At 37.1% G+C, this 23,615-nt stretch overlaps 1 protein-coding gene across 3 annotated transcripts in view; it reads left to right on the top strand.

Moving 5' to 3' along the window:
• cspg5b (chondroitin sulfate proteoglycan 5b) overlaps nucleotides 1-23,242 on the top strand; it is a 33,664-nt gene extending 10,422 nt beyond the window's left edge. The window contains exons 2-7 of one of the 3 annotated variants that reach the window (XM_073821738.1): nucleotides 305-1,151; nucleotides 9,828-10,016; nucleotides 10,780-10,855; nucleotides 14,459-14,515; nucleotides 18,022-18,147; nucleotides 22,451-23,242. In XM_073821738.1, the coding sequence (XP_073677839.1) occupies nucleotides 305-1,151; nucleotides 9,828-10,016; nucleotides 10,780-10,855; nucleotides 14,459-14,515; nucleotides 18,022-18,147; nucleotides 22,451-22,741 (1,586 nt within the window). In that variant the 3' untranslated portion in view covers nucleotides 22,742-23,242. Of the gene's footprint in view, nucleotides 1-304; nucleotides 1,152-9,827; nucleotides 10,017-10,779; nucleotides 10,934-14,458; nucleotides 14,516-18,021; nucleotides 18,148-22,450 lie in introns of all 3 variants that reach the window. The other 2 variants (XM_073821739.1, XM_073821737.1) reach the window with 2 other exon arrangements.
• Nucleotides 23,243-23,615: the final 373 nt, after the last annotated feature.

Below are 23,615 nucleotides of genomic sequence, written 5' to 3'. Positions count from 1 at the left end.
CAACATACAGCTCTTAATCCTAATCTGAATCCCAATCCTAGCCCAGGCTCAGGGGGTTACATTATTAAATCAGAGCTGCTAATCCAGCTACCACAAGCCGCTTTGAAAAGAAATCTGGGGCCTTGCGCACAGTAGTATATAATTAAGCAGATTTGTCCGGGTGTGTGTGATACAGAGTATATATTTTGTCTTTTGTTCTCTCTCAGCATGACTGTGGAGTTGCTGAGTTTGCAGATAGATAGATAGAAAGATAGGAAAAAAGCGGTTGTGATTTTAACTTTTATTATTATTGTTTGTTTTCCAGGCAGTTCATTTATCTCCAATTCTACTGGCACTAATTCCTCAGACCTGAATGGGCTGGGGCTTAAGCCTGCACTTCCTGGTGAGGTCACACATGTTGCCCGGGCCCATGTTCACTCCCGAAAACCACGAGCTGGAGAAGATTCAGGCAGTGGTGGAGAAACCTCAACCAGTGCTGTGACGGACATCAGTGTTGATTCAGCCGAAAGGGAACGCCTCACTGATCTGAAGATAGATGGCATGGCTGCCCAACTGCCCACGCTGGCTGAACCCCGGGCACGTGGCCTGTCCAAGCTGGACTTTAACGAGGAGAGAACTGAGGACAGCGCCCCACGCTGGAAGAGCGAGAAGCTACAAGCAGATGGGACGTTGTTAGATCCAGTCACGGATCGTCCTTCTGAGTCCACGTCTTCCCAACCAGAAGAAGTTTTCACCGTGAATTTTTACAATCCTTCTAATCAACTGCATGTTCTTGATCCTCCTGCTTGGGTTCAGGAGCTCCAGGGTGGAGATCCAACCTCCTGGACGCTTTCTGATTTTTATGATTATCTGTCGCCTGACTATTCGCCTACTGAAGTTTACCTAGAGGAGAGCCAACCAACGCCACCTGACATGGAAGATGAAAATGTTCCTCTCATAGCCAGCGCAGTTCCTTCTAACACTAGAGTTATTACCGCTGATGGTGGCTCTGGAGAAACGCCACCTGGAGCATTGGATGTGCTCAACTCTGGTTGTCTCTATGGATTTGTGCGTTTCAATGGCACATGTATCTCATCTTGCGACATCTTTCCCAGTTACTGCTTCAATGGAGGACAGTGTTACGTTGTTGACGGTATTGGCGCTTTTTGCCGGTAAGATGCATGCATACATGTGTTAAGGCTCCTTCACACTAAGAATGATAATTATAACAAGTACATAAGCGTCCATGCAAAACATTGTTTTGTTTCTATAAGCATGCACTGTAGTTATGTCATCTGCGGCTTTAAATGTTGGGTTATTGTTATGTAAGGGATAATGTACAGGCAGCTGGTAGTTATCGCAGAAATAAGCCCCGACAGTGTGATCAGGTCTTGTATCTGTACATTATCCCGCTTATTACACGGCTACTTGCCACATAAGGAAAAAAAACTGGACATGAATATGAATTTGACATCTTTTATTGGCATATTTGTTTTAAATTAACATTTTTATCCTTCCGCGGAGCGATATAGAACCACGTGACTAACATTCAAACTATGTACGTTAGTAAGACAATTTAAATAGATTAATGTCGAAATTTTCCATTGTTAATTGTGGTTTTCCAGTGTTTGTCACAAGATGGCGCCAAACGGTAATCTTTGTTGGCACGGAGGGATTTTAAACATACAAGTAGTACCGGCTATGCGTTATTACTTTGGAGCGGTGATTATTTGAAAAGAACGAACCTGCAAATGTCTCAACTGACCAATCAGAATCAAGCATTCCAAAGAGCCATGTAATAAGTTGGGATATTGATCAGTATCTGGAAGAAAATGTTCTGAAAATGACTCTAATGACATTATTACTCTGTGTTATCGTTATGGTGTGGACTTTCTGTAATTAGAACAATTATTATTTATTGTCCTTGGTCCTAAAATGAAAATGACCCCATGATTTAGTCACCCCCAAGCCATCCTAGGTGTATATGATGTTTTTTTTAATCTTTCAGAATACAATCAGAGTTTTATTAAAAAATTGTCCTGGCTCTTCCAAGCTTTATAATGACAGTGAATGGGTGTTGAGATTTTGAAGTCAAGTAAAGTGCATCCATCCATCATAAAAGTACTGCACATAGCTCCAGGGGGTTTATAAAGGCCTTCTGAACCTTCTGACCTTCTCAACACCCATTCCTTGGGGCCCACTGCTCTGCACATTTTGTATGTTTCTGAATCTGACACACTCTGCTGATGATCTGAATCAGGTGCGTTAAATGAGGGAGACATATAAAATGTGCAGAGCAGTGGGGCCCCGAGGACTTTTCTAGTTATAAACAGAGACACTTCTTAAACGTGTATTAAAAACAGGAAGGCAAGAAATGCACATGAAATGACAATTACTGTGGCAATGCACTAAAGAAAATCAGAAACAGAACTAGTTATATCCATTCTGAACCACTTATGTGTCTGCAAAGCTATGCAACTATGACGGGGTCAAAGAAGGTCTCAGAAAAGAGCAGTGCAAATATATTTTCTCTTCCAACAATAAAGTTTCAAAAATTGATATTTTTCTTACAGAAATGCATCGATTCACTTCAGAAGGCCTTTTTATGAATGGATGCACTTTATTTTGCTTCAAAATCTCAACCAGCCATTTACTGTTCAAGCTTGAAAGAGACAGGACATTTTTAATATACAATCCCGTGCTGATTTTGTACGTTTGCCCACTGACAAAGAAATTATCAGTCTATAGATTTTTTTTTTAGTGAGAGATAGAATAACAACAAAAAAATCCAGGAAAACTAATTTCAAAAAAGTTATAAATTGATTTGCATTTTAGTGAGTGAAATAAGTATTGGATCCCTTATCAATCAGCATGATTTCTGGCTCCCCAGGTGTCTTTTATACAGGTAACAAGCTGAGATTAAGACCACTCTCTTAAAGGGAGTGCTCCTAATCTCAGTTTGTTACCTGTCCACAGAAGCAATCAATAAATCAGACAGATTCCAAACTCTCCACCATGGCCAAGACCAAAGAGCTGTCCAAGGATGTCATGGACAAGGTTGTAGACCTACACAAGGCTGGAATAGGCTACAAGACCATCGCCAAGCAACTTGGTGAGAAGGTGACAACAGTTGGTGCGATTTATTCGCAAATGGAAGAAACAGAAAATAACTGTCAGTCTCCTTCGGTGTGGGGCTCAATGTAAGATCTCACCTCGTGGAGTTTCACTGATCATGAGAATGGTGAGGAATCAGCCCAGAACTAAGCAGAAGGATCTTGTCAATGATCTCAAGGCAGCTGGGACAATAGTTGCCAAGAAAACAATTGGTAACACACTACGCCATGAAGGACTGAAATCCTGCAGCGCCTGCAAGGTCCCCCTGCTCAAGAAAGCACATGTACAGGCCCGTCTGAAGTTTGGCAACGAACATCAGAATGATTCAGAGGAGAACTGGGTGCTGGGTTGTGGTCCGATGAGACCAAAATCGAGCTCTTTGCAATCAACTCAACTCAACTCGCCGTGTTTGGAAGAGAAGAAAGGCTGCCTATGACCCAAGAACACCATCCCCACTGTCAAACATGGAGATGGAAACATTATGCTTTGGGGGTGTTTTTCTACTAAGGGGACAGGACAACTGCACCGCATCAAAGGGACAATGGACGGGGCCATGTACCAGCAAATCTTTGGTGAGAACCTCCTTCCCTTAGCCAGGGCATTGAAAATGGATCGTGGATGGGTATTCCAGCATGACAATGACCCAAAACGCATGGCCAAGGCAACAAAGGAGTGGCTCAAGAAGAAGCACATTAAGGTCCTGGAGTGTCCTAGCCAGTCTCCAGACCTTAATCCCATAGAAAATCTGTGGAGGGAGCTGAAGGTGCGAGTTGCCAACCGTCAGCCTCGAAACCTTAATGACTTGGAGGGGATCCGCAAAGAGGTGTGGGACAAAATGCCTCCTGAGATGTGTGCAAACCTGGTGGTCAACTACAAGAAATGTCTGACCTCTGTGATTGCCAAAAAGGGTTCTGCCACCAAGTTTTAAGTCATGCAAAGGGGTCAAATACTCATTTCATTCATTAAAATGCAAATCAATTTATAACTTTTTTTTAAAATGCATTTTTTTCTGGATTTTTGTTGTTGTTGTTGTTGTTGTTATTCTGTCACTCACTGTTTAAATAAACCTACCAATAAAATTATAGACTGATTTCTTTGTCAGTGGGCAAACGTTCAAAATCAGCAGGGGATCAAATACTTATTTTCTCCACTGTAACTCCGATTGTATTCGTCTGAAAGAAGAAAGTTATATACACTTAGGATGGTTTGAGGGTGAGTAAATCAAGGTGTCATTTCCATTTTTAGGCAAACTATCCCATTAATCATAATGCAATCAAAATTTTCCTTAAACTTAAATTGAAGAAAACTTTTCCATGCAATTAATTTAAGTCCATTCAAACAAATGTTTTGTTGAACACAACTATGATGAATGGTATTGAAATGCTGCTTCATGAAGCTTCAAGATTTTTCACATTCTTTTGTTTCGAATCAGTGTTTCAGAGTGCATATCAAACTGGCCAAGTCGGTTGATTTCAGAAAAAACGTCTGTCATACCATTTTGAAACATTTTAATGGCTTGCCACTACAATGCGGTATTCTGGTAAACCAGTTTCTAATATGGTTTTAAAGGGATAACCCACCCAAAAATGAAAATTCTGTCATTTAGTTACTTGCCCTCATGTCTTTTCAAACCTGTAAGACTTTTGTTCATCTTTGGAACACAAATTAGGATATTTTGATGAAATCCAAGACTTTTCTGACCCTGCAGCAATGCAACTACTATGTTCAAGGCCCAGAAGGCAAGTAAGGACATTGTTAAAATAGTCCATGTGACATCAGTGGTTCAACTGTGATGTTATGAAGATACAAGTGTACTTTTTCTGTGCAAAGAAGACAAAATACTTTATTCAAGAATTTCTTCTCTTCTGGATTTGGAACAACATAAGGGCGAGTAAATTTTTATTTATATTTTTATTTACATTTTTTGTGTGAACTATCTCTTTAACTGATCTTAGGTGGTTTTATAACATGGGTTCAGTTTTAATTAGTCTCGTGTATTTAATGGACAAAATAGAGAGAGATTGTCTCTAATTGGCCTGCATAACCATCTCTACTAAAAACACTCAAAAGATTCACAAATTAATGGAAGAGCAAGTAATATAGTACATACATTTCATATTTAACATTTAAAAGATTACACTTTTCGTCAAAATGTTTTGGTTGGTTTATAAAAGGTGTCGTTAGATTGTGGTATGTGAGGAATTTGTGAAAAGGCCACGCTGATGTTTCTTCTTGCATCGGTGGCATCTGATCAAACGTTCATAATGAGTTTGAAAATGAAACTCAATCCTTCATCTGTTCCTGGTGTGGGATTATGATTTACATTTTCAAGTGAAGCTTAGTGCTAGGCTCTAAAATGTCCCAAAATCAAACGTTAGGATTGAAGACGGATTGAGTCTCATTTGAAGACATCTCTTGGGAACGGTAGTAAATGACCTACCCTCAATGATCTTGAAACTGGGCCAAGCTCATGCAAACATGTGGGACTGGGCTAACCAGGTCACGCAAGCATTTTTACACTGTGCGGCAGTTGCCATAGGATTTATAGGAAAGCCTTTTGGCCCTTATTTGAATGGCTAATGTAACAACACTCTACCATATACAGTCAAACCAAAAATTACCCAACACCAGATATGTTTTTTGATATTTTTTACTGGTGGATGCAGGACACTATAGTTCATTTATGTAAGTGAGGATGGCAAAATAAAGTAAACTGTGACTCATTATACCCAAAAATTCTTCATACGATGGACTACCAGTAAAATTGGTAAAAATTTGGGACCAAAAATTATTCAGAAACTTTGACCTGACCATGTTTTGCTTAAGTGTTTTCTTTCTTTTTCTTATTGCTAATACCTTTTTACATTACATACCTTTCTATCAAAGTTGATCAAGAATTTGTTCTGACAGAGTTTTTGTCATTTTATTACCATTTGTAAGGTGTAAACGTAGATGGTGTCTGAATAAATTTTGGTTTGATTTAGAAGATATAATTTATGACTGGTTTGATTTTGAAGATATAATATATAGTTGCTGCTGCAAGAACATTAAAACATTTTGCTGTAGTTTGAGGAAATGTTTGGTGACAAAACTATGCCAGCAGTGCATTTATTATTTTCCCTCCATCTGCTAGAAATATCAATGACCATTAGCTGTTGCCTTAAATATGCTTGGTCTGGTATGTGTTGTGTGGTTGGTTGACCAGAATAATCCAGTTTTCTTTTGGTTTTCAATGTCCTTCAGTAATACTTTACTGGTGCCTTCAAAAGCCTATTGCTTGGTAATTGATAGTGACAAGGTTTTAAAAATGCCATACCTTATTACTATTAGGGAATTTTAGATATTTAACTTTCTTAATCGCTATCCACCATGCAATGCTAAAACCATGACAATTTTTTTTTTTTTTACATACAGAAAACTTTTTGTATTTTATAATAAAAACCAGTTTCTGCCATGAATGTGTCTTTTATATTGCACAACTGTGGCTGTATATCCTTTTTTTGGGCAACTGTGCTTCATATAGTAGCAAATCAGGTTAAATTTAGAATTTACAAGAACTGGACAGGAGTGATGAGACCAGAAAATAATCACACAGCAACTTTAGAATATAAAAAGTAAGAAATATGGAGCTATATACTGGCCATCTGTCCAGACATAAACCATTATTAAATGCAAATACTTCTATAAAAAAAAACCAAAGAACTGCAAGTGACTTTCACATTCTTAACTAATAATTTCAGGAATGGAGATTGACATATGGTTTCTTGTAAGAAATTTGTTCCAGTTCTAACACCGTAATGATTAGAAGAATGCTTTAATGCTCATATATATATATATATATATATATATATATATATATATATATATATATATATATATATACCTCATTCTTGAGATGATTTGGGTTGAATTCTTGTATACATGTTAAGAATGTTTAGCATTTGTCTCGCAATCAGTTGCTATAATTTCAGTTCCACACTCCAAGCCTGTCATCATGACTTGGTGGTATATCACTCTATACTGAACCAGCATCCACCGCTGGCACGACTCTGCTCAGAGGCCAGTGCAGACCCTTATTAAACATTTGCTCAAGGGATTTGGGTCAAAGCCCAGATCTGCGAATGTGTGTATTTCAGTTTAAGAGCTAAAGACCCTGCCTCAAGCTGGCGCTTTGGGCCATAATAGTGGGGTTTTGGGAATCTTATTTGTGTGTAGTGAAGTCTCGAGGCTAGATGATGTGATGTGTTAAGCTGTGTGTTTGAACAGATGACTAAATCTACACTGGACACTGCCACAGCCTTACGTCCTTACATCCACATCCTTACAATTCTCACTATCCCACAGAAAAAAATAGTTTGACTTTATGATCTTTGCTAGTCAAATATTTGTATTAATTAATTAATTAATTTATTTATTTATTTATTTTAATAAAAATAATAAAGTACAATAGAAAAATAAAACCGATAAATAAAATACCAATTTATTATGAGAACAACCTAAGGGAAAAATAAAATAAAATAAATATATTAGATTCACACAATTATACGCAATTTTATTGTAAAAAAAAAAAAAAAAATGAATTATATTAAATGATTTACTTTATACATTTTATTTTTATTTTTAGCTCCATTTCATAATGTAAAAATAACTTACATTTGGGCTACTGGATTTTGGTGTGCTTCACATGCTGCAGGGTTAATTGGCAAATTGCTGAGAGAAGGCGTGACCGGGTGCTGTCTACATTAATGGGGTCAGTGTTATTAGAAAAGTCCAGTTTTCCATTTGTAGGGTACGTGAAGTGAACTATGGCAGCCAATGGTTTACACTAAATGGATGGGTTGTTAGTAAAATAGTCCAAAAAACTATGTTTCAAATGGATTTTTAGACTAAGTAGTAAACATGGCCTACATGCACACTGAGTAATGATTTCCTGCATGTGCACTATTGATTGGCCTTTCACTCACTACAAAATGTACCCATAGGCTGCAGAGTGTATATTTAAGGCATGTCTGTTAGTTTAATAGTATTTGATTTGGTTTCATTTAAAATTATTTTTTTTCTCAACCAATGTACCATATAGGCTAATATACAGTTGAGGTCAAAAGTTGACATACACCTTGCAGAATCTGCAAAATGTTAATTATTTTATTAAAATAAGAGGGATCATACAAAATGCATGTTATTTATTTAGTACTGACCTGAATAAGATATTTCACATAATAAACGTTTACATGTAGTCCACAAGAGACAATAATAGTTGAATTTATAAAAATAATCCTGTTCAAAAGTTTACATATGCTTGATTCTTAATACTGTTGTGTGTTGTTACAGTACCTGAATGATCCACAGCTGTTTTTTTTTTTTGTTTGTTTGTTTTGTGATAGTTGTTCATGAGTCCCTTGTTTGTCCTGAAGAGTTTAAACTGCCTGCTGTTCTTAAAGAAAATCTTGTAGGACCCACAAATTCTTTGGTTTTTCAGCATTTTTGTGTATTTGAACTCTTTCCAACAATGATTGTATGATTTTGAGATCCATCTTTTCACACTGAGGGACTCATATGCAACTATTACAGAAGGTTCAAATGCTCACTGATGCCTCAGAAGGAAACATGATTCATGAAGAGCCAGGGGTGTAAACTTTTGAACAGAATGTTTTTTTTAAAATATCATATTCTTTCATTTACTACAGAAGATGCTTACATGTTTCCCAGAAGACAAAATAAGTTAAATTTACCCTGATTTTCAAATTCAAAACGTTTTCACCCAAGGCTCTCAATGCATTGTGTTTCCTTCTGAAGCATCAGTGAGTGTTTGAACCTTCTGTGATAGATGCATTTGAGTCTCTCATTTGTCCTCAATGTGAAAAGATGGATCTCAAAATCATACAGTCATTGTTCAAATACACAGGGAAAACTACAGACTCGGCAACACTGATTCTGTCATTATTTACTCATCCTCAAGCTAAAAAAACAAACAAAGAATTTGTGGGTTCTAAAGGATTTCTCTGCAGAACACCAGGTTGTTTAACTGTTCAGGACAAACAAGGGACTCACAAGGGACTTATTTTGGTAAAATAATTAACATTTTGCAGATTCTGCAAGGTGTATGTAAACTTTTGACCTCAACTGTACATAACATAATGGCAAAATAATAGATTTGGCATCTTCAATAGGATATTGAGCACCTCAGACACTACGACAACACTGATAAATAAGAAAATTTGTAAATCTATTTTGGAAACTGTGAACTGAGCACAGCTCAGGTGCTTTATTCTCTGTGGGACGGGCACAAATAGAGGAGCACGTGCATGTCCTTGACAGGACCATCTGTCCAGTCATGCAGCTGTAAGCTCGAGGACTAACCTTGCAGTCGAATCATAGTAATGATAAATGGGTCAACAGGCCGCACAACACATTTTAGTGTACAACACTAGTGTTTCTCACTTTCTTTTATCTTTGCACAGATGTGTTTGTAATGGCCAATTTGTTTGAATGTCAGGAGAACATTGCACATAGTAAAACAACATCTTAAAGGGATAGTTCACCCAAAAATAAGTATTCTGTCAAGCTTTCTGACCCTGCATAGACAGCAAAGCAACTGACATGTTCAAGGCCCAGAAAGGTTGTTAAAACAGTCCAATAGTCCATGTGACATCAGTGGTTCAACCATAATGTTATGAAGCTATAAGAATGTTGCTTAACTGCCTCTTTTCTAACACCTCTCTTGTTTTTGGTAGGTGTAATGTTCAGGAGTATATCTGGAACAAGGGCTCCAGGTGCGAGTCAGTCATTTCAGACTTCCAAGTGATGTGTGTAGCAGTGGGTGGAGCCGCCATCATGTTGCTTCTCCTTTTCATGGTTATAGTCTTTTTCTCCAAGAGGATGCACATGCTTAAGACTGAGAACAGACAACTTCGCAAGCACAGGTGAACACACTTCGTACTTTGAGATTTAATGGTTTAAATATCAGTTGATCAAGCTGAATAAACTGTTGCATGTGCACGCTGGAGTACAATAAAATGTACAGTGGTAACATGGGTTTTGAACACAAAGATATCACTGAAAGTAGGCCAGTCTGACAGTGCAACATGAGAGTGACCTATATGCTGTGCAGCCAAAGGCATTTAAATACAATCCAAGAGAGGGGTGAGATGGAAAGCAGAGGAGTGGAAGAGAAGGGAGAAAAGGAGAGGAGATGAAGGGAAGGGAGCATAGTGATGAAGACAAGATGACAACACTGGAAAGTGTGTTTAAGTTTGAGTTTTATCTGCCTGTTGGAACCATCTGCTGTAGGAAATATCTGTGTGTCTGTGTGTTTGCTTGTAGCAGAAACAACTTCAGCTTTTAACCCACTTCATCAAATACAGTAAAAATGTCCAAGCCACTTTCTAGTTCTATGATCCTTTTCTGACGGATCCTGTGGTGTGATTTCACGTTTATATTTGTCTGTAACAGTAGGAATATAATCAAATGATGTATGGAAAAGAAAGCATTGGCATTCAGTGAGTATGATCCATACATTGACAGTTTTTGTCATTATTTGATGGAATTAGTAGTTGCACTGATGCCATTGATATTGAAACTGTTTCTTCTTCATAACATTATTATTATTAGGGACAAGAAAACTGTTAAGACAAATTCAAATGATGTTTTATTTTATTTACTCTCTGTCTCTCTCTGTCTTTTTAGTAAGTTCCGTCCAAAGTCGGAGCAGCACGTTGATAACTTCTCACTGTCCACCGTCGCAGAGGGCTCTCAGGCAAATGTAAGGAAACTGTGTGACACCCCGACTAACCTCCCCTATGCCCGTGCTTTGGCTTACTATGATAACATTGTGTGTCAGGTAACTTTTCCTTTCCTCTCTTTCCCTCTGTTTTCCTGTGCATGAGTACTGGAGGTATAACTCACTCTCTCTTTCTATTTAGGCGGTATGCTTATTGTCTTTCTTCCAGTCTTCTTCATCATTAAGACAATGAAAAATAGAAATGCCATCCTCTTCATCCCTCACTCTTTTCCTTAAGGGACAGTTTACCCAAAAATGAAAATTACCCCATGATTTACTCACCCTCAAGCCATCCTAGGTGTATATGACTTTCTTCTTTCAGACAAATACAATCAGAGTTATATTAAAAAGGGTCCTGGCTCTTTCAAGCTTTATAATGGCAGTGAACGGGGGTTGAGAGTTTGAAGCAAAATAAAGTGCATCCAACCATCATAAAAAGTACTGCACACGGCTCCAGGGGGTTAATAAAGGCCTTCTGGAGTGAAGCGATGCATTTTTGTAAAAAAAAAAAAAAAATACAAATATATATATATTATATATATATATATAAAAAATTTAATCTAATTAATTAGAGGCTTTGTAATTAATTAATCGAAATTAATCGCATTTTAATCGCATATAAATATTTGACCTGAGAACAGTGAGAATTAAGATTTTTACATGGATTTTTAGTATACCATTGAATAATGACTGAATACATAAGCTTAAGCAACAAAATATTGTTTATTTTTGTTCAACCGAACAATCAAGTCCAACAGACCAATGCAAGTCCAACAGACCAATGCAATATTGCCATTAAGTGTAGCAAGAGGCACGTTCTTTAACGAGTCTTTCATGCCGAGAACTCTGCTCTTGTGTTTGCTTAATTATGCATTTAAACGTTAATGACCAAACCTATCATTATAAATGTTGCTGCACATGGAATATAACGCGGATAACATTTAAAGAATATTTTTTTATCAGGTTACACACTGATTATTTATCACGTAAACCCCTTTCTCTACCTGTCCGTTGGTCGCGTATATCCTCCATGTTTGTAGTTTTTTAACACTTTTTATGCGTGTTTGTAGTTCTAATCGAATCCTCGTTCACGGCGCAGTGTGTTGCGGGCAATATTAGCCGTTAAGAGTGTGCATTGATCGTTAAGTAGTAGACCATCCGGGAATCTTTGGAATAATTTTTCAAACATACTACGATTTAAGACATACAATACTATTTAGGACGGACGCAGCTTGTCTAAACGCTAGTTGGTGCTCCAGTATAATCGGTCCGCGGAATCTCATCCAGTAAGAAACGTTCCGCGGTGCAAAACTAAGTGCAATTAAAATGCGTTAAAAAAATTTTACGCGTTATTTTTGTGTAATTAATTAATCTAAATTAACGCGTTAAAGTCCCGGCCCTAATATATATATATATATATATATATATATATATATATATATATATATATATATATATACATTTGCAATCAAAATTATTCAACCCCCCAGAAACTGCAGTACTATACAAATACATGCTTTTCTAAAGATCTAGGACTTTATAAAAATTGCATCTACAACAGTTTACTGGCATATCAAAAGTGATGATGTCAATATATAATGTAATTTTTGAGTTATAGGATTTTTTAATAACACTGCCAGAATGTCAGAATTATTCAACCCCTATTCAACATTCTGTTTTAAGTCACTTATTTTTATGGCAGGGAACAAAATTGTTTTAAAACAAAATTAAGCCTTTAGAAACTTTATTAAAAAAAAAAAAAAACTAGCTTGGGGTGTTACACATGCATACAATTAGCTCTTGCATGTGGTGAAGTTTAGTAGCAAATATGGAAAGTCAACAGAGATCTCTCTAGCTTTTGAGAAGAAATAATTTTATTTACTTCAGAAAGTATAAGGATTTCCTAGACATTAAAAGTTCGTAGAGACACAGCTTAATAGCCTTATTCCTTAGTTTAACGTGTGTTGTACCAGAAAACCGTTGAGGGTGTTGAACAAAAAAAAAAGCACCTGCAAAAAACCTGCATTGTACAGCCAAAGATTTGCAAGATGACCTGACAAAATGAGGAAAAACATTTTAATGCAGAGTATAAAAAGAACACTAGACGAGTATGGTCTTCATGTTGAGGCATCTTGCCAAATACCACTCTTGGCCAAGAAGAAAGGACTAAAATTAATTTGGATAAACCTGTGGAATTCTGGAAGAATGTTTTATGGGCTTTTTGGACCTGTGGATCAGTAGTATGTCTGGTGCAAAAAAGGGAAAACTGTCATCAGCAGAAGAACACCATCTCCATCGTCAAACTTGGAGGTGGATTAGTCCTGTTATGGGGTTGTTTTACTGTAGCAGGAAGTGGAAATCATGACAGTGTAAAGGATATCATGGATTCTTTGAAGTATCAAGCCATTTTGGCAAGAAATTGATGCCTTTGGTGCCAAGACTGAAGCTACTGATCAATGGACTTTCCTGCAGGACAGCCGTCCCAAAGTAAACATCCAAAATCTACTTATGCTTGGTTCAGGGATCAGTCATAGAATGTTCTTGATTGGCCTGTCCAGTCTCCAGATTTAATTCTCATTGAAAATATTTGGTTGAATTTGAAGAAAGCAGTGGCAAAGTGAAAACCAAAGATTATCAGTGATCTGAAATCTTTTTCAGCTGAGGAATGGGCCAAGAATGTATAGACAGTATAGAGGTGACAGAAGTTCAAAATGCTTTACAAGCAGCATTTATTGGCAGTTTTAAAGAATAATAGATTCTGAACCTAATTTTACTATGGGGGTTGAATAATTTTGAACATTAACATTTAGAGCCCAATTTGTTTTCGTTATTCATCAGCTTACATTCTCAGAATTTCTTGTGTATTAATAAACTTTTTCTAATAGAGTACTGATGCCTTTGTTGAATTGTTTTCACAAAATTTTGTTCTCTGCAGCCAAATGTCTTGGAGGTGAAGGGGGATGAATAATTTTGATTGCAAATGTACTTATTTAAAACTTTACAAACCGTAATCTCTAGTTTCTGCTAAGTGTTGTACACACATACATGAAGAGTGGCGTTCCAGCGGCTGACGTAAATTGCGGTAAGAATACCAGATGTATGTTAATCTGTTCTGGGAGAAAAATAAATGGCATTTATAAAGCTTGGAAGAGCCAAGACATTTTTTTAATATAACTCTGATTGTATTTGTCTAGAAAATGAAAGTCATATACTTTGAGGGTTTGGCTTGAGGGTGAGTAAATCATGGGGTAATTTTTGGGTAAACTTTCCCTTTACTATTGTCATTGACTCGCATGTGCCACCTGAGGTCATGTAAAGCACTACAGTCTGCATGAACCATTGTGAAAACTGGATTATTTTATGTGTTTCCAAACACACTGATCACATTAGCACTTGTTTAGAGTAGTTGGGCAGTCAATGCAATGTTTGACAAACAATTTTAGTCCTAACTTGTCTTCTTGTCAGAGTACAATGAATAAAATAGAATATCTGCTGAGACTGAGGTGTCGATTAATTGAGGGAATGATAACAAACTATCAGAAGTGTGTCAGTAGAGTAATCCTCTCTCGCCACCCCACTCCTTAGAAAACCATGAGCAGATACACGTGGGAATATAAACCCAAAGAGGATCCCTGCAGCGAGGTAAGAGGACTCAAACTCGCCTCCTCCCAGTGCGCACTGATACCCTGCTGATTCAAATAATGCGCTTTAATCCTGTAGCTTCATTATTACTCACCTTAAAAGTCCACTATCATAGTTAACATGCTTCTTGAGCCTTTACTTCAACTGCATAGACAATAATAGATTTAGTGGTTAAAAACAGATGCTTCCTCACCATAGTTGCTATTGTGACTTTAGTGTGAGAACTTGATTCTTGCAACTTAACATCCTGCTAGCTAATGTCAGCTGGTAATCTTCTTGCATCATTCAAAGTACTAACAACACAGCGACCTGGTTGAAATTTGTGTTGAATGCTGGGTAGTCTCAGCCTCAGACGTCACGCCCACGGAACGTTGGCTAAACGTCAGATGTATATGGTACACTTAACTGGAAACACTTCAGGAATGTCGAAGTCGTCATCTGATTAGTTGAATTTGACCGGATTTCCTGGAGGCGCGAGTGTCGCGTTTATTTTCGGTCCGCCGGGAAACAAAGCACAGACTGATTTGCTCGCGTTTTGCTAAAAGACCTATGCAGACGCCACTGTTGTTATACACATTTGCGACGTTCGCGAACAAATTACTGACTTACTGCTTGTTCTCCCTCTTCTTATTTAACTTCCAATGCTGGTTATTTCTATGACTGACTTGTTGCACGCCAGTCTGTTGTTGTGGGGGCATTTCCACGCCCCGAAACGTGACGCTGAACGAAACGAACTGTGATTGGTTGTTTGACATGTCGTTCAAACGGCCTTATGGACGGGCCTTGGCCAATGAAAGCTGCCATGAAATCCAGACCTTCAGCCGTCAGTCTGAAGGTCTGGCTACGCGAGACTAAATGCTGGGTAACATACTCTATTCTATTCATAACTTTAGGGATGCGTGAATTTATTGATGGGGGAAACAAGGCAGAAACTTTTTAAATTTGTTTTGGGGAAAATATTCTTTCTCTGTGCTCCCATCTGGAGGTCATCTTTCAGAGTAGATTACCATGAATGTTTCATAAACAGACTCCAACCTATTCCTTCTGTTAAACGTCTTACATTTGATCTTTAAAGGTTGACCAAACAGCGGTCATATTCACCTGTTACCTTGCAGTACTTGGTGAACCTTGAACTTGTCAGATTCTGTTCTTCAGCACTTTGATTTAGGCCATTTAGTTATTCTGAGGTGAAAGTAAAACTGTATTTAGTTACTGATGATCTTTTGGTTGTGTGGGGGTTGTATTGCGTTCACAAATGGAATTTCTTCACCTCATTCAACTCCGCTGGTCCATTCCCCCAGTGATTTCACAGTGGAAGACACTCTTTTATGATTAAAAGAGTTTGACAGCTTCACTGAGCAACAGGGAGGAGAAATAGAGCAAGACAGAGATGAGGGATGATTGGTGACAGAACTTAGACGAAAGAGCTATGAAAATATCCCTAGGTGACTTTGTTTACTTGTGAGTTGTTTACTTGTCTTACTGCCTCCGGGGAGAATTTATTTGACATTTTTCATCTTCTCTCTCTTGAGAATGAGTATTTGCACATGTCTGATTTCAGCAGCATGACTAGTCTTCTTTTCTTTCCGCCCCATGGCATGTACAATCACTGCTTTTGTGGTGTTAAAAAGGGATATCACAGGTAGCAAGTTGTTCAAAAGTGACTTGTTGTAAGGCCTAGCATTAGTAAATAAAATATGGCATCTCATAAGTAAACATAGCCTACAGTTTATGTAACAAGTATGCTTGGCAATAAGTCTGTTGATGTCTCTTGCTAAATGGTAAAAACCGATTTTTATCAAATTATCAAAGACAATAACGTTATATGTCGCACAACCCTAACCTTACCCAAGAGGTAAAGGCGTGAATTCACACTTATTCGGCAAAATACAATGTAATGTACGTGACTCATGACTTAATAAATACAAAGCTCAGTACTCACCATAACTTTAACGATAGAAAATCCGTCTGTAAATGATGTTTTGTCGCCCTCAGCATCGTCTCAGCTTTCTCGTTCTCCCGCTCAGAGGAATTTGAATTCACTCCACCAACGGTTTCTCTCATGCGCATGCGTATTGGCCTTTTCTGCTGCAAAGCTTGTTCGGCTAAAACAGATTTTTCACTTCTGCTTGGTAGATTGGCTGAGCACATTTTAATATGTTTGGTGAATATATATTTTTAATTTTAACTTCAGACCTTCAGCTAAATTTACTTCAATGCATTATTTTGTTTGGGGATAATTATTGGGAAGCAATTAATTGAGTCAATATTTATTTGTCAGTTTCCACAATTTTTCAAAAACGAAATTTTTTACAGTGCACTGATACCCCTTGAAATTCCTGGTTGTGGATCAATTTATGCTCAGAAGCTGAATTCAGATCCATGTGCTCACCTCATGAACAGTTTTGTTTATGTTATGGTGCTCTTGGGCCTTGTTTACAGCTGGTATTAACATCCGGCGAAACAACAAGCAGTTTGAGGTGTAAACTGCATTCAGTGCATCTTGGAAATGCACTCAATCTTTACATATCGCTCATTCTGCCACATAAGAAAAGTCATTATGAGATTGAAAAATGACGTACTTGACATTGAATCTAATTGACATTTGGTCTTTAATCTTACCATTTGAACCATATTAAAGCAATCATAGGAGAGAATGTTAGATTGGGCTTTTGAACTCATAATTATGACTTAGTATCTCATAATTGACTTGATATGTCAGTCTTGACATTTGGCATAATATGAAATCTTTCATAACTGACCGAGTCATAATTATGATTTCAAAAGTCAAAACTAACAATCTTGAGATGCTATGTCAACTTTGACTTTTGATCTCATAATTATGACTTAGTATCTCATAATTGACTTGGTATGTCAGTCTTGATATTTAGCATAATTTTGACTTTCATTATTGACCAAAACAATTAGAATTTGATATTCAGAGTCAATTATGAGAGCTGATATTTTGCCAAAAGTCTTGTGACCAGTCAAAATGATGACAGCCAAAACAGAGATGGTCAATTATGACTCTTCTCGTAAATGACTTAACAACTTTGTCAAAATTACATATTATGTCATTATGACTTGGTAACAAGTTGAAATTGAACCAGATTTACCATAATTTTGAATCATCTCATAATTGTCTTATTTTGACTTTTCATAATTGATTTATTAAAGCATTATTTTATTTTAGATAGAAATGGACATACAATTTAAGTCACAGACTGGCATACCGCATAATTGGACTAAAACTAAAAATGTCAATTTTATCCTTTACTCTCCCTCATTCCATTTAGTCATTAGAGGTCTGTCAAAAAGCACCACAGGTATCAAAAATAGTCCATCTGACTGTTATGCACTGATACCTTTATGTGTGTGATTGCATTGGAAATGGTCACCGGAGACACATTTGAGATGTTAATGGCAGATATTTAAAATTCAGGCGTGCAACCTTTTGTCACATTTTTCCCCTCATTGTCCTCTTGTGCGTATGTGTTGCTCCACAGGATTGCACTTGCAAAGAAGACCCATGCAAATGTCCCCCTAAAGAGGACGAGTCTTCGAACAACCAGAACTCGCTCACGCCAAAACTGGAAAACGACAAGGCCGCCACAGAAGACAATGCCGAGGAGGTAAACTCACTGCAGAACAACATGAACAACGTGTAGTAACACCCTTTTGCCACAGGCTGGCGCTGTGACTGTAGCAAGACACACAGTCAGTTGTCATTTGACACTTTGAAATTACTAAAATACCCTAATTAGTGGACTAAACATTGACATGGCACTCTCTTCCTTGCATTTACCTCAAGATGGCTCAATGTGGGCTTGAAAACACACAAACGAAGCACTGAACTAGCATGCTAACTTTTGTTTGTACTCTGTCATTACACGGTGGAGTTCCCACCGCCAGAGTACCTTACCAGCACATTCACCTTCGTCCTTGCTTGCTGTCACTGCTGATGTCACGCTGCATCATGTTATGTCAAGCTTTGTTATGCTGTGTTCCGCTAAGTCACGCTACGCTATGAAACACTTCACCCCCACAACCCAAAGGTTTAGCCGCCAGGTTTTCAACCTTTGACCTTCGGTCCTCACCGCTGTTCTGAACTCCTGTCTGTCCTGCCTTACTCAAGTCAGCATGCATTGGTGTTCTGTGGGATATAATGTAGCTGTTTAGAAAAAAATAATAATAATAATGAGATTTATAGATGTTTGTTGACTTATTCAGTGCGTATGTCTGAATATATACAAATACTGCTTGGATTAATATTTAAATGCAGTATCATACCGTTTTAATGCTCGTTGTGTCTTGAGACTAATTGATTTGGTGTATTGATATTTGTTTTGTACTTCTTTTTTTTTTCTTCTTCAAGGAAATGAGAATAAATAAAGCCAGTTTGTTTGGAATAAAACATTTTACCAGTACACAATCGAGTGGCAGTGTATTCCTGAACTCCTCTGCTCCTGTTTTGACTCCTTTTCACTCTTTCACTGCTCCTCCTCACTCTCTTGCTTGCATCTGTGCATGGCTTTAGCGTTCCTCAGGTACTGTTAACCACACTGGACATTTCACCCTCATATCAATGCTTTATTGTAAGACTATAGCCTGGCTTTACATATTTGGGTTTGTATAATTCAGACGAAACATGAATCATTTTTTCATTTGCTGTCCAATCTGGTTGTGAGTTGGCAAAGAGAATTAACAAATCCATGTTTATCATCAGCAAGAACATTTAAAACATGTCACTGTTTATAAGTAGCGATTTTCCTCTTTCCAAAATGAATTTTATTCATGTTTTTAGAATTGTGTATATTTGTACAAAATGTTCAGATTTAGATGATATTTAATAATATTCAAAAATGTGGTCTGTCTTTTTAAGTTTTATTTTTGGAATGTACTATTCAGCAGGGATGCATTAAATTGGTCACAATTTTACATTTGTTACACAAAACTTTTGAACTTTCTAATCATGAGTATTCATCAAAAATTGTTACTATAATATATACAGCACTGTTTTCAGCTGTGATGATAAAATTAAATGTTTCTTGAGCAGTGACTCAGCAAATTAGAATCATTTCTGAAGGATCATGTGACACTGAAGTGTTGCTGAAAAATCAGCTAAATTAATTTTAAACAGTTGAAAAAAATGAAAATGAGATTAAAGTATTAGCTCACTTTCAGAATGAAAATTTCCTGATAATTTGATGTTCATGTCTGTCTTTTTTCAGTCAAAAAGAAATTTTCGAGAAAAACCATTCCAGGATTTTTATCCAGATAGTGGACCTCAGTGGGAACCAATAGGCTGAAGATCCAAATTGCAGTTTCAGTACAGCTTCAAAGTGCTCTATACGATCCCAGAAGAGGAATAAGGGTCTTATCTAGTGAAACAATCTGTCATTTTCTAAGAAAAATACAGTTTTATATACTTTTTAACCACAAATGCTCATCTTGCACTAGCTCGACTTAACGTAATACGTAATCCAGCACGAGGACCCAGTGTTTACAAAACAAACGTGCAAAAAAAAAGTCAAACACCCTTTACAAAAAAGGTAAAACAACGTCAGACAATTTTAAAGTTGGAGAAAATGAGATGGAGTTTTTCGCTACCTTTTTGAACCAAAGTACACAGACAAAGAACTAACCACATGTTAGTTCTTTCCAAAGCGATTACGTAATGCGTAAAGATAAGCATTTGTGGTTAAAAAGTATAGAAATCTTAATCTTTTAAAGAAAATGACCAATTGTTTTGCTAGATAAGACCTTTATTCCTTGCCTGGGATCATGTAGAGCCCTTTTGAAGCTGCATTGAAACTGCAATTTGGACCTTCAACCTATTGGCCACCACTGAAGCCCACTATAGACCTTTTTCCTGAACACGGAAGTAAGTCCGGCTCTTAACTGAAAGAATGCTTTGCAATTCCGGTCTGCATTGTTTCTAGTCAAATTAGGGTATATTCCGAGCTAATAAACTAATGTTAAACCTATTAAAATGTTTTTAAAAAGCACATGGCTCCATAGCGCCATCACTTGGCAATGTCGCAATGACCGTCATTTGTCAGTGCCTCACTTTAATGAGTGTGTAGATGACACGAAGCAGCGGACGTTAGCTACATTAAAAACAGATGGACGCTATTTGAATGGGTTCCTATGGAAACCGGAACAGAAAAGCATTCAATCTGACGTTAGAATACGTAATGGCGGCGCTCATCGTTTACTCAGGAAAAAGGTCTATGGAGAAAAATCTTGGAATGTTTTCCTCAAAAGCCTTCATTTTTTTCACAACCGAAAAAATAAGACATGAACATCTTGGACATGGGGATGAGTATCAGGATTTTTCATTTTCGTTCTGGAGTACCAAGTACCAAAGTTTTTCCCACCTGAAGTTTGAAAAACTGCTTTCCTGAAGTTTATCCGAAGGGCAGAAACTGAGCTTTTGAATCTAATTTGCTTAAGATTTTAATTAATGATACAACAATAAGACATTTAAATTTAATTGGGTGACTAATGGCAGATGTTTGCATAGCAATTATGAGCAGACTAGATAGAAACTAGCGGGCACTCGGTCTAGTAAATTTGACTCTTGGAAATGAGCCACAAAAGGTCTTAAAAAGATTAACCACCTCTCTACTTACAGTTGAGGTCAAAAGTTTACATACACATTGCACTGCAAAACGTTAATTATTTTACCAAAATAAGAGGGATCATATAAAATGTTTTTTTTTTTTCTTTTTGGTACTGACCTGAATAAGGTATTTCACATAAAAGACGTTTACATATAGTACAGAAGATAAAATAATTGTAAAATTAATAAAAAGCACCCTGTTCAAAAGTTTACATACGCTTGATTTTTATTACTGTGTTGTCACCTCAATGATCCGCAGCTGTTTTTTTTTTTTTTGTTTTTGTTTAGTTATAGTTGTTCATCCCTTGTTTGTCCTGAACAATTAAACTGCCCATTGTTCTTCAGAAAAATTAAAAATTAGTTAAATTTTTTTTTCAAAAATTCAAAAAGTTTTCACCTCCCAGCTCTGAATGCATCGCGTTTCCTTCTGAAGCATCAGTGAACGTTTGAACCTTCTGTAATAGTTGCATATGAGTCCCTCAGTTGTCCACAGTGTGAAAAGATGTATGTCAAAATCATAGTCATTATTGGAAAGGGTTCAAATACACAAAAATGCTGAAAAACCAAATCATTTGTGGAACCTGAAGGACTTTTCCGAAGAACAGCTGGCAGTTTAACTGTTCAGAACAAACAAGGGACTCATCACTAAATAAAACAAAAAAACAGCTGTGGATCATTCAGGTAACAACACAGTATTAAGAATCAAGTGTATGTAAACATTTAAACAGGGTCATTTATATATTCAGCTATTATTTTTTTCTTGTGGACTATATGTAAACATCTTTTATGTGAAATATCTTATTCAGGTCAGTACTAAAAAAAAAAGTAACATGCATTTTGTATGATCCCTCCTATTTTGATAAAATAACTAACATTTTGCAGATTCTGCAAGGTGTATGTAAACTTTTGACCTCAACTGTAAAACTGAGCGCAAGTTAAGTAAAATCCTTTGTTTACTTCAGCTTGATAATACGAGATCAATTCCTGCAAGCTGATTACTTCCTTGTGTCTGCCTCATTCACCGCTCATAGTTTGTGCCAGGTTGGTGTGAACACTTAAGTCACTCAATAACACTCACAAAACAATGACCTAATTGTTTCCTCTATTCACTCTGACTTTAATTTTAGCGCCATGAGGGAGTTATTAACCATTTATGCATTTTATTTGTGAAATTCTTTATATTTTCTTGCTTTTTATTTATGTATTGGTTTACCATGTGTTTGTCTGTGCTATATATGCTTTTTTTGATTCCTGTTTGTGTTATGCTTGTGTACTCGTACCTGTGCCTTTGTATGTGTGTATGTGTACAGGGTGGTGTGACCATCGACTTAGAGTTGCTCCTTCCCAAAGATGCGACAATGCTCCCCGAGACAAGCCCCCCACTGCACTACAACGTCTTTCTCTACAAGCTCCCCAAATCCCCTAAAAAGTCCCCTGTGCTGCGCCGGCCTCCAGGCAGATCTGTACAGGGGAGGCCTCTGTCCCAGCTCTGCCCCAGACGCAGCTCCGAACCCAGCTACAGCCCCATTAGCACGCGTTCCCTGCCGGGAGTGCTGTCCGGTTCATCCAGCCCTCACCTGGGCACGGCCTACACACCTTAACACAAGCGCAAGATTTCAACACTGACTGATGTACAACTAAAGACATGGCAAATTTATACCACGTGCAACTTGCTCGTGACAAATTTACGAGACATTGATTGGTACTGAGAGTCTTTTGGATGAACAAGACTTGAATTGGGACACAATTTAAAAGCATTGGCTTTGACTTGAAACAAATCACACAGCAGCACAACAAAGGTTAGTAGATGATAAATGGTGAGATGAAGTAGCATTGTTGTGCAACAGGAGTATAATGGAAGGAGAATAAGAAGTTGAAACACTTAATTTAGATAGTTAGATGTGTTATGGTGCCATGTTTTATGTTGTATTTTGTCAAACAGCACATTCATATTCATACACATGCATTCACAGAAATGATGGAACCTGTAAACATTCAGGGCAAACAAACAACTTGATAACTATTATTATTAACAAGGTGCTTTTTGTTTTTAATGTTAGATTAATACTTTGACTAAGAATAAAGAATTTTAGAATTGTTTAGATCTGACACTGTTTATTATTGGTTTCTTGGACAAAAATTTCAAATGTTTTTGAAAAGGCAAAAAAGAAAGAAATTGAGGTTGCCATTTTTTTTTCAAGGAAGATTTTGAACTGCTATGTGAAGAAAAAAAAATCCAAGTTTTTCCTAAGCCTAACTTCTAGGGGTCAATCGATATGTGTTTAGGAACATTGCCGATACCGATTAATACAGATCAAATAGACCGATATTTTGAATCAATATATATGTCTGGTGTAAAAAAATTACAATTAATGTCAAAAATATAGCTGCAAGCAGCAATTAAGGGGCAAAGCACAACTGAGGCATGATGGGAATGATGAGATAAGCATGGCATGGAGCATCAGAAAAACTGCA

The sequence above is a fragment of the Garra rufa genome, chromosome 17 (assembly GCF_049309525.1).
Source record: "Garra rufa chromosome 17, GarRuf1.0, whole genome shotgun sequence".
Classification (NCBI taxonomy): Eukaryota; Metazoa; Chordata; class Actinopteri; order Cypriniformes; family Cyprinidae; genus Garra; species Garra rufa.
Note: the sequence above shows the minus strand (reverse complement) of the source record. Positions and strands in the feature narration are given on the sequence as shown.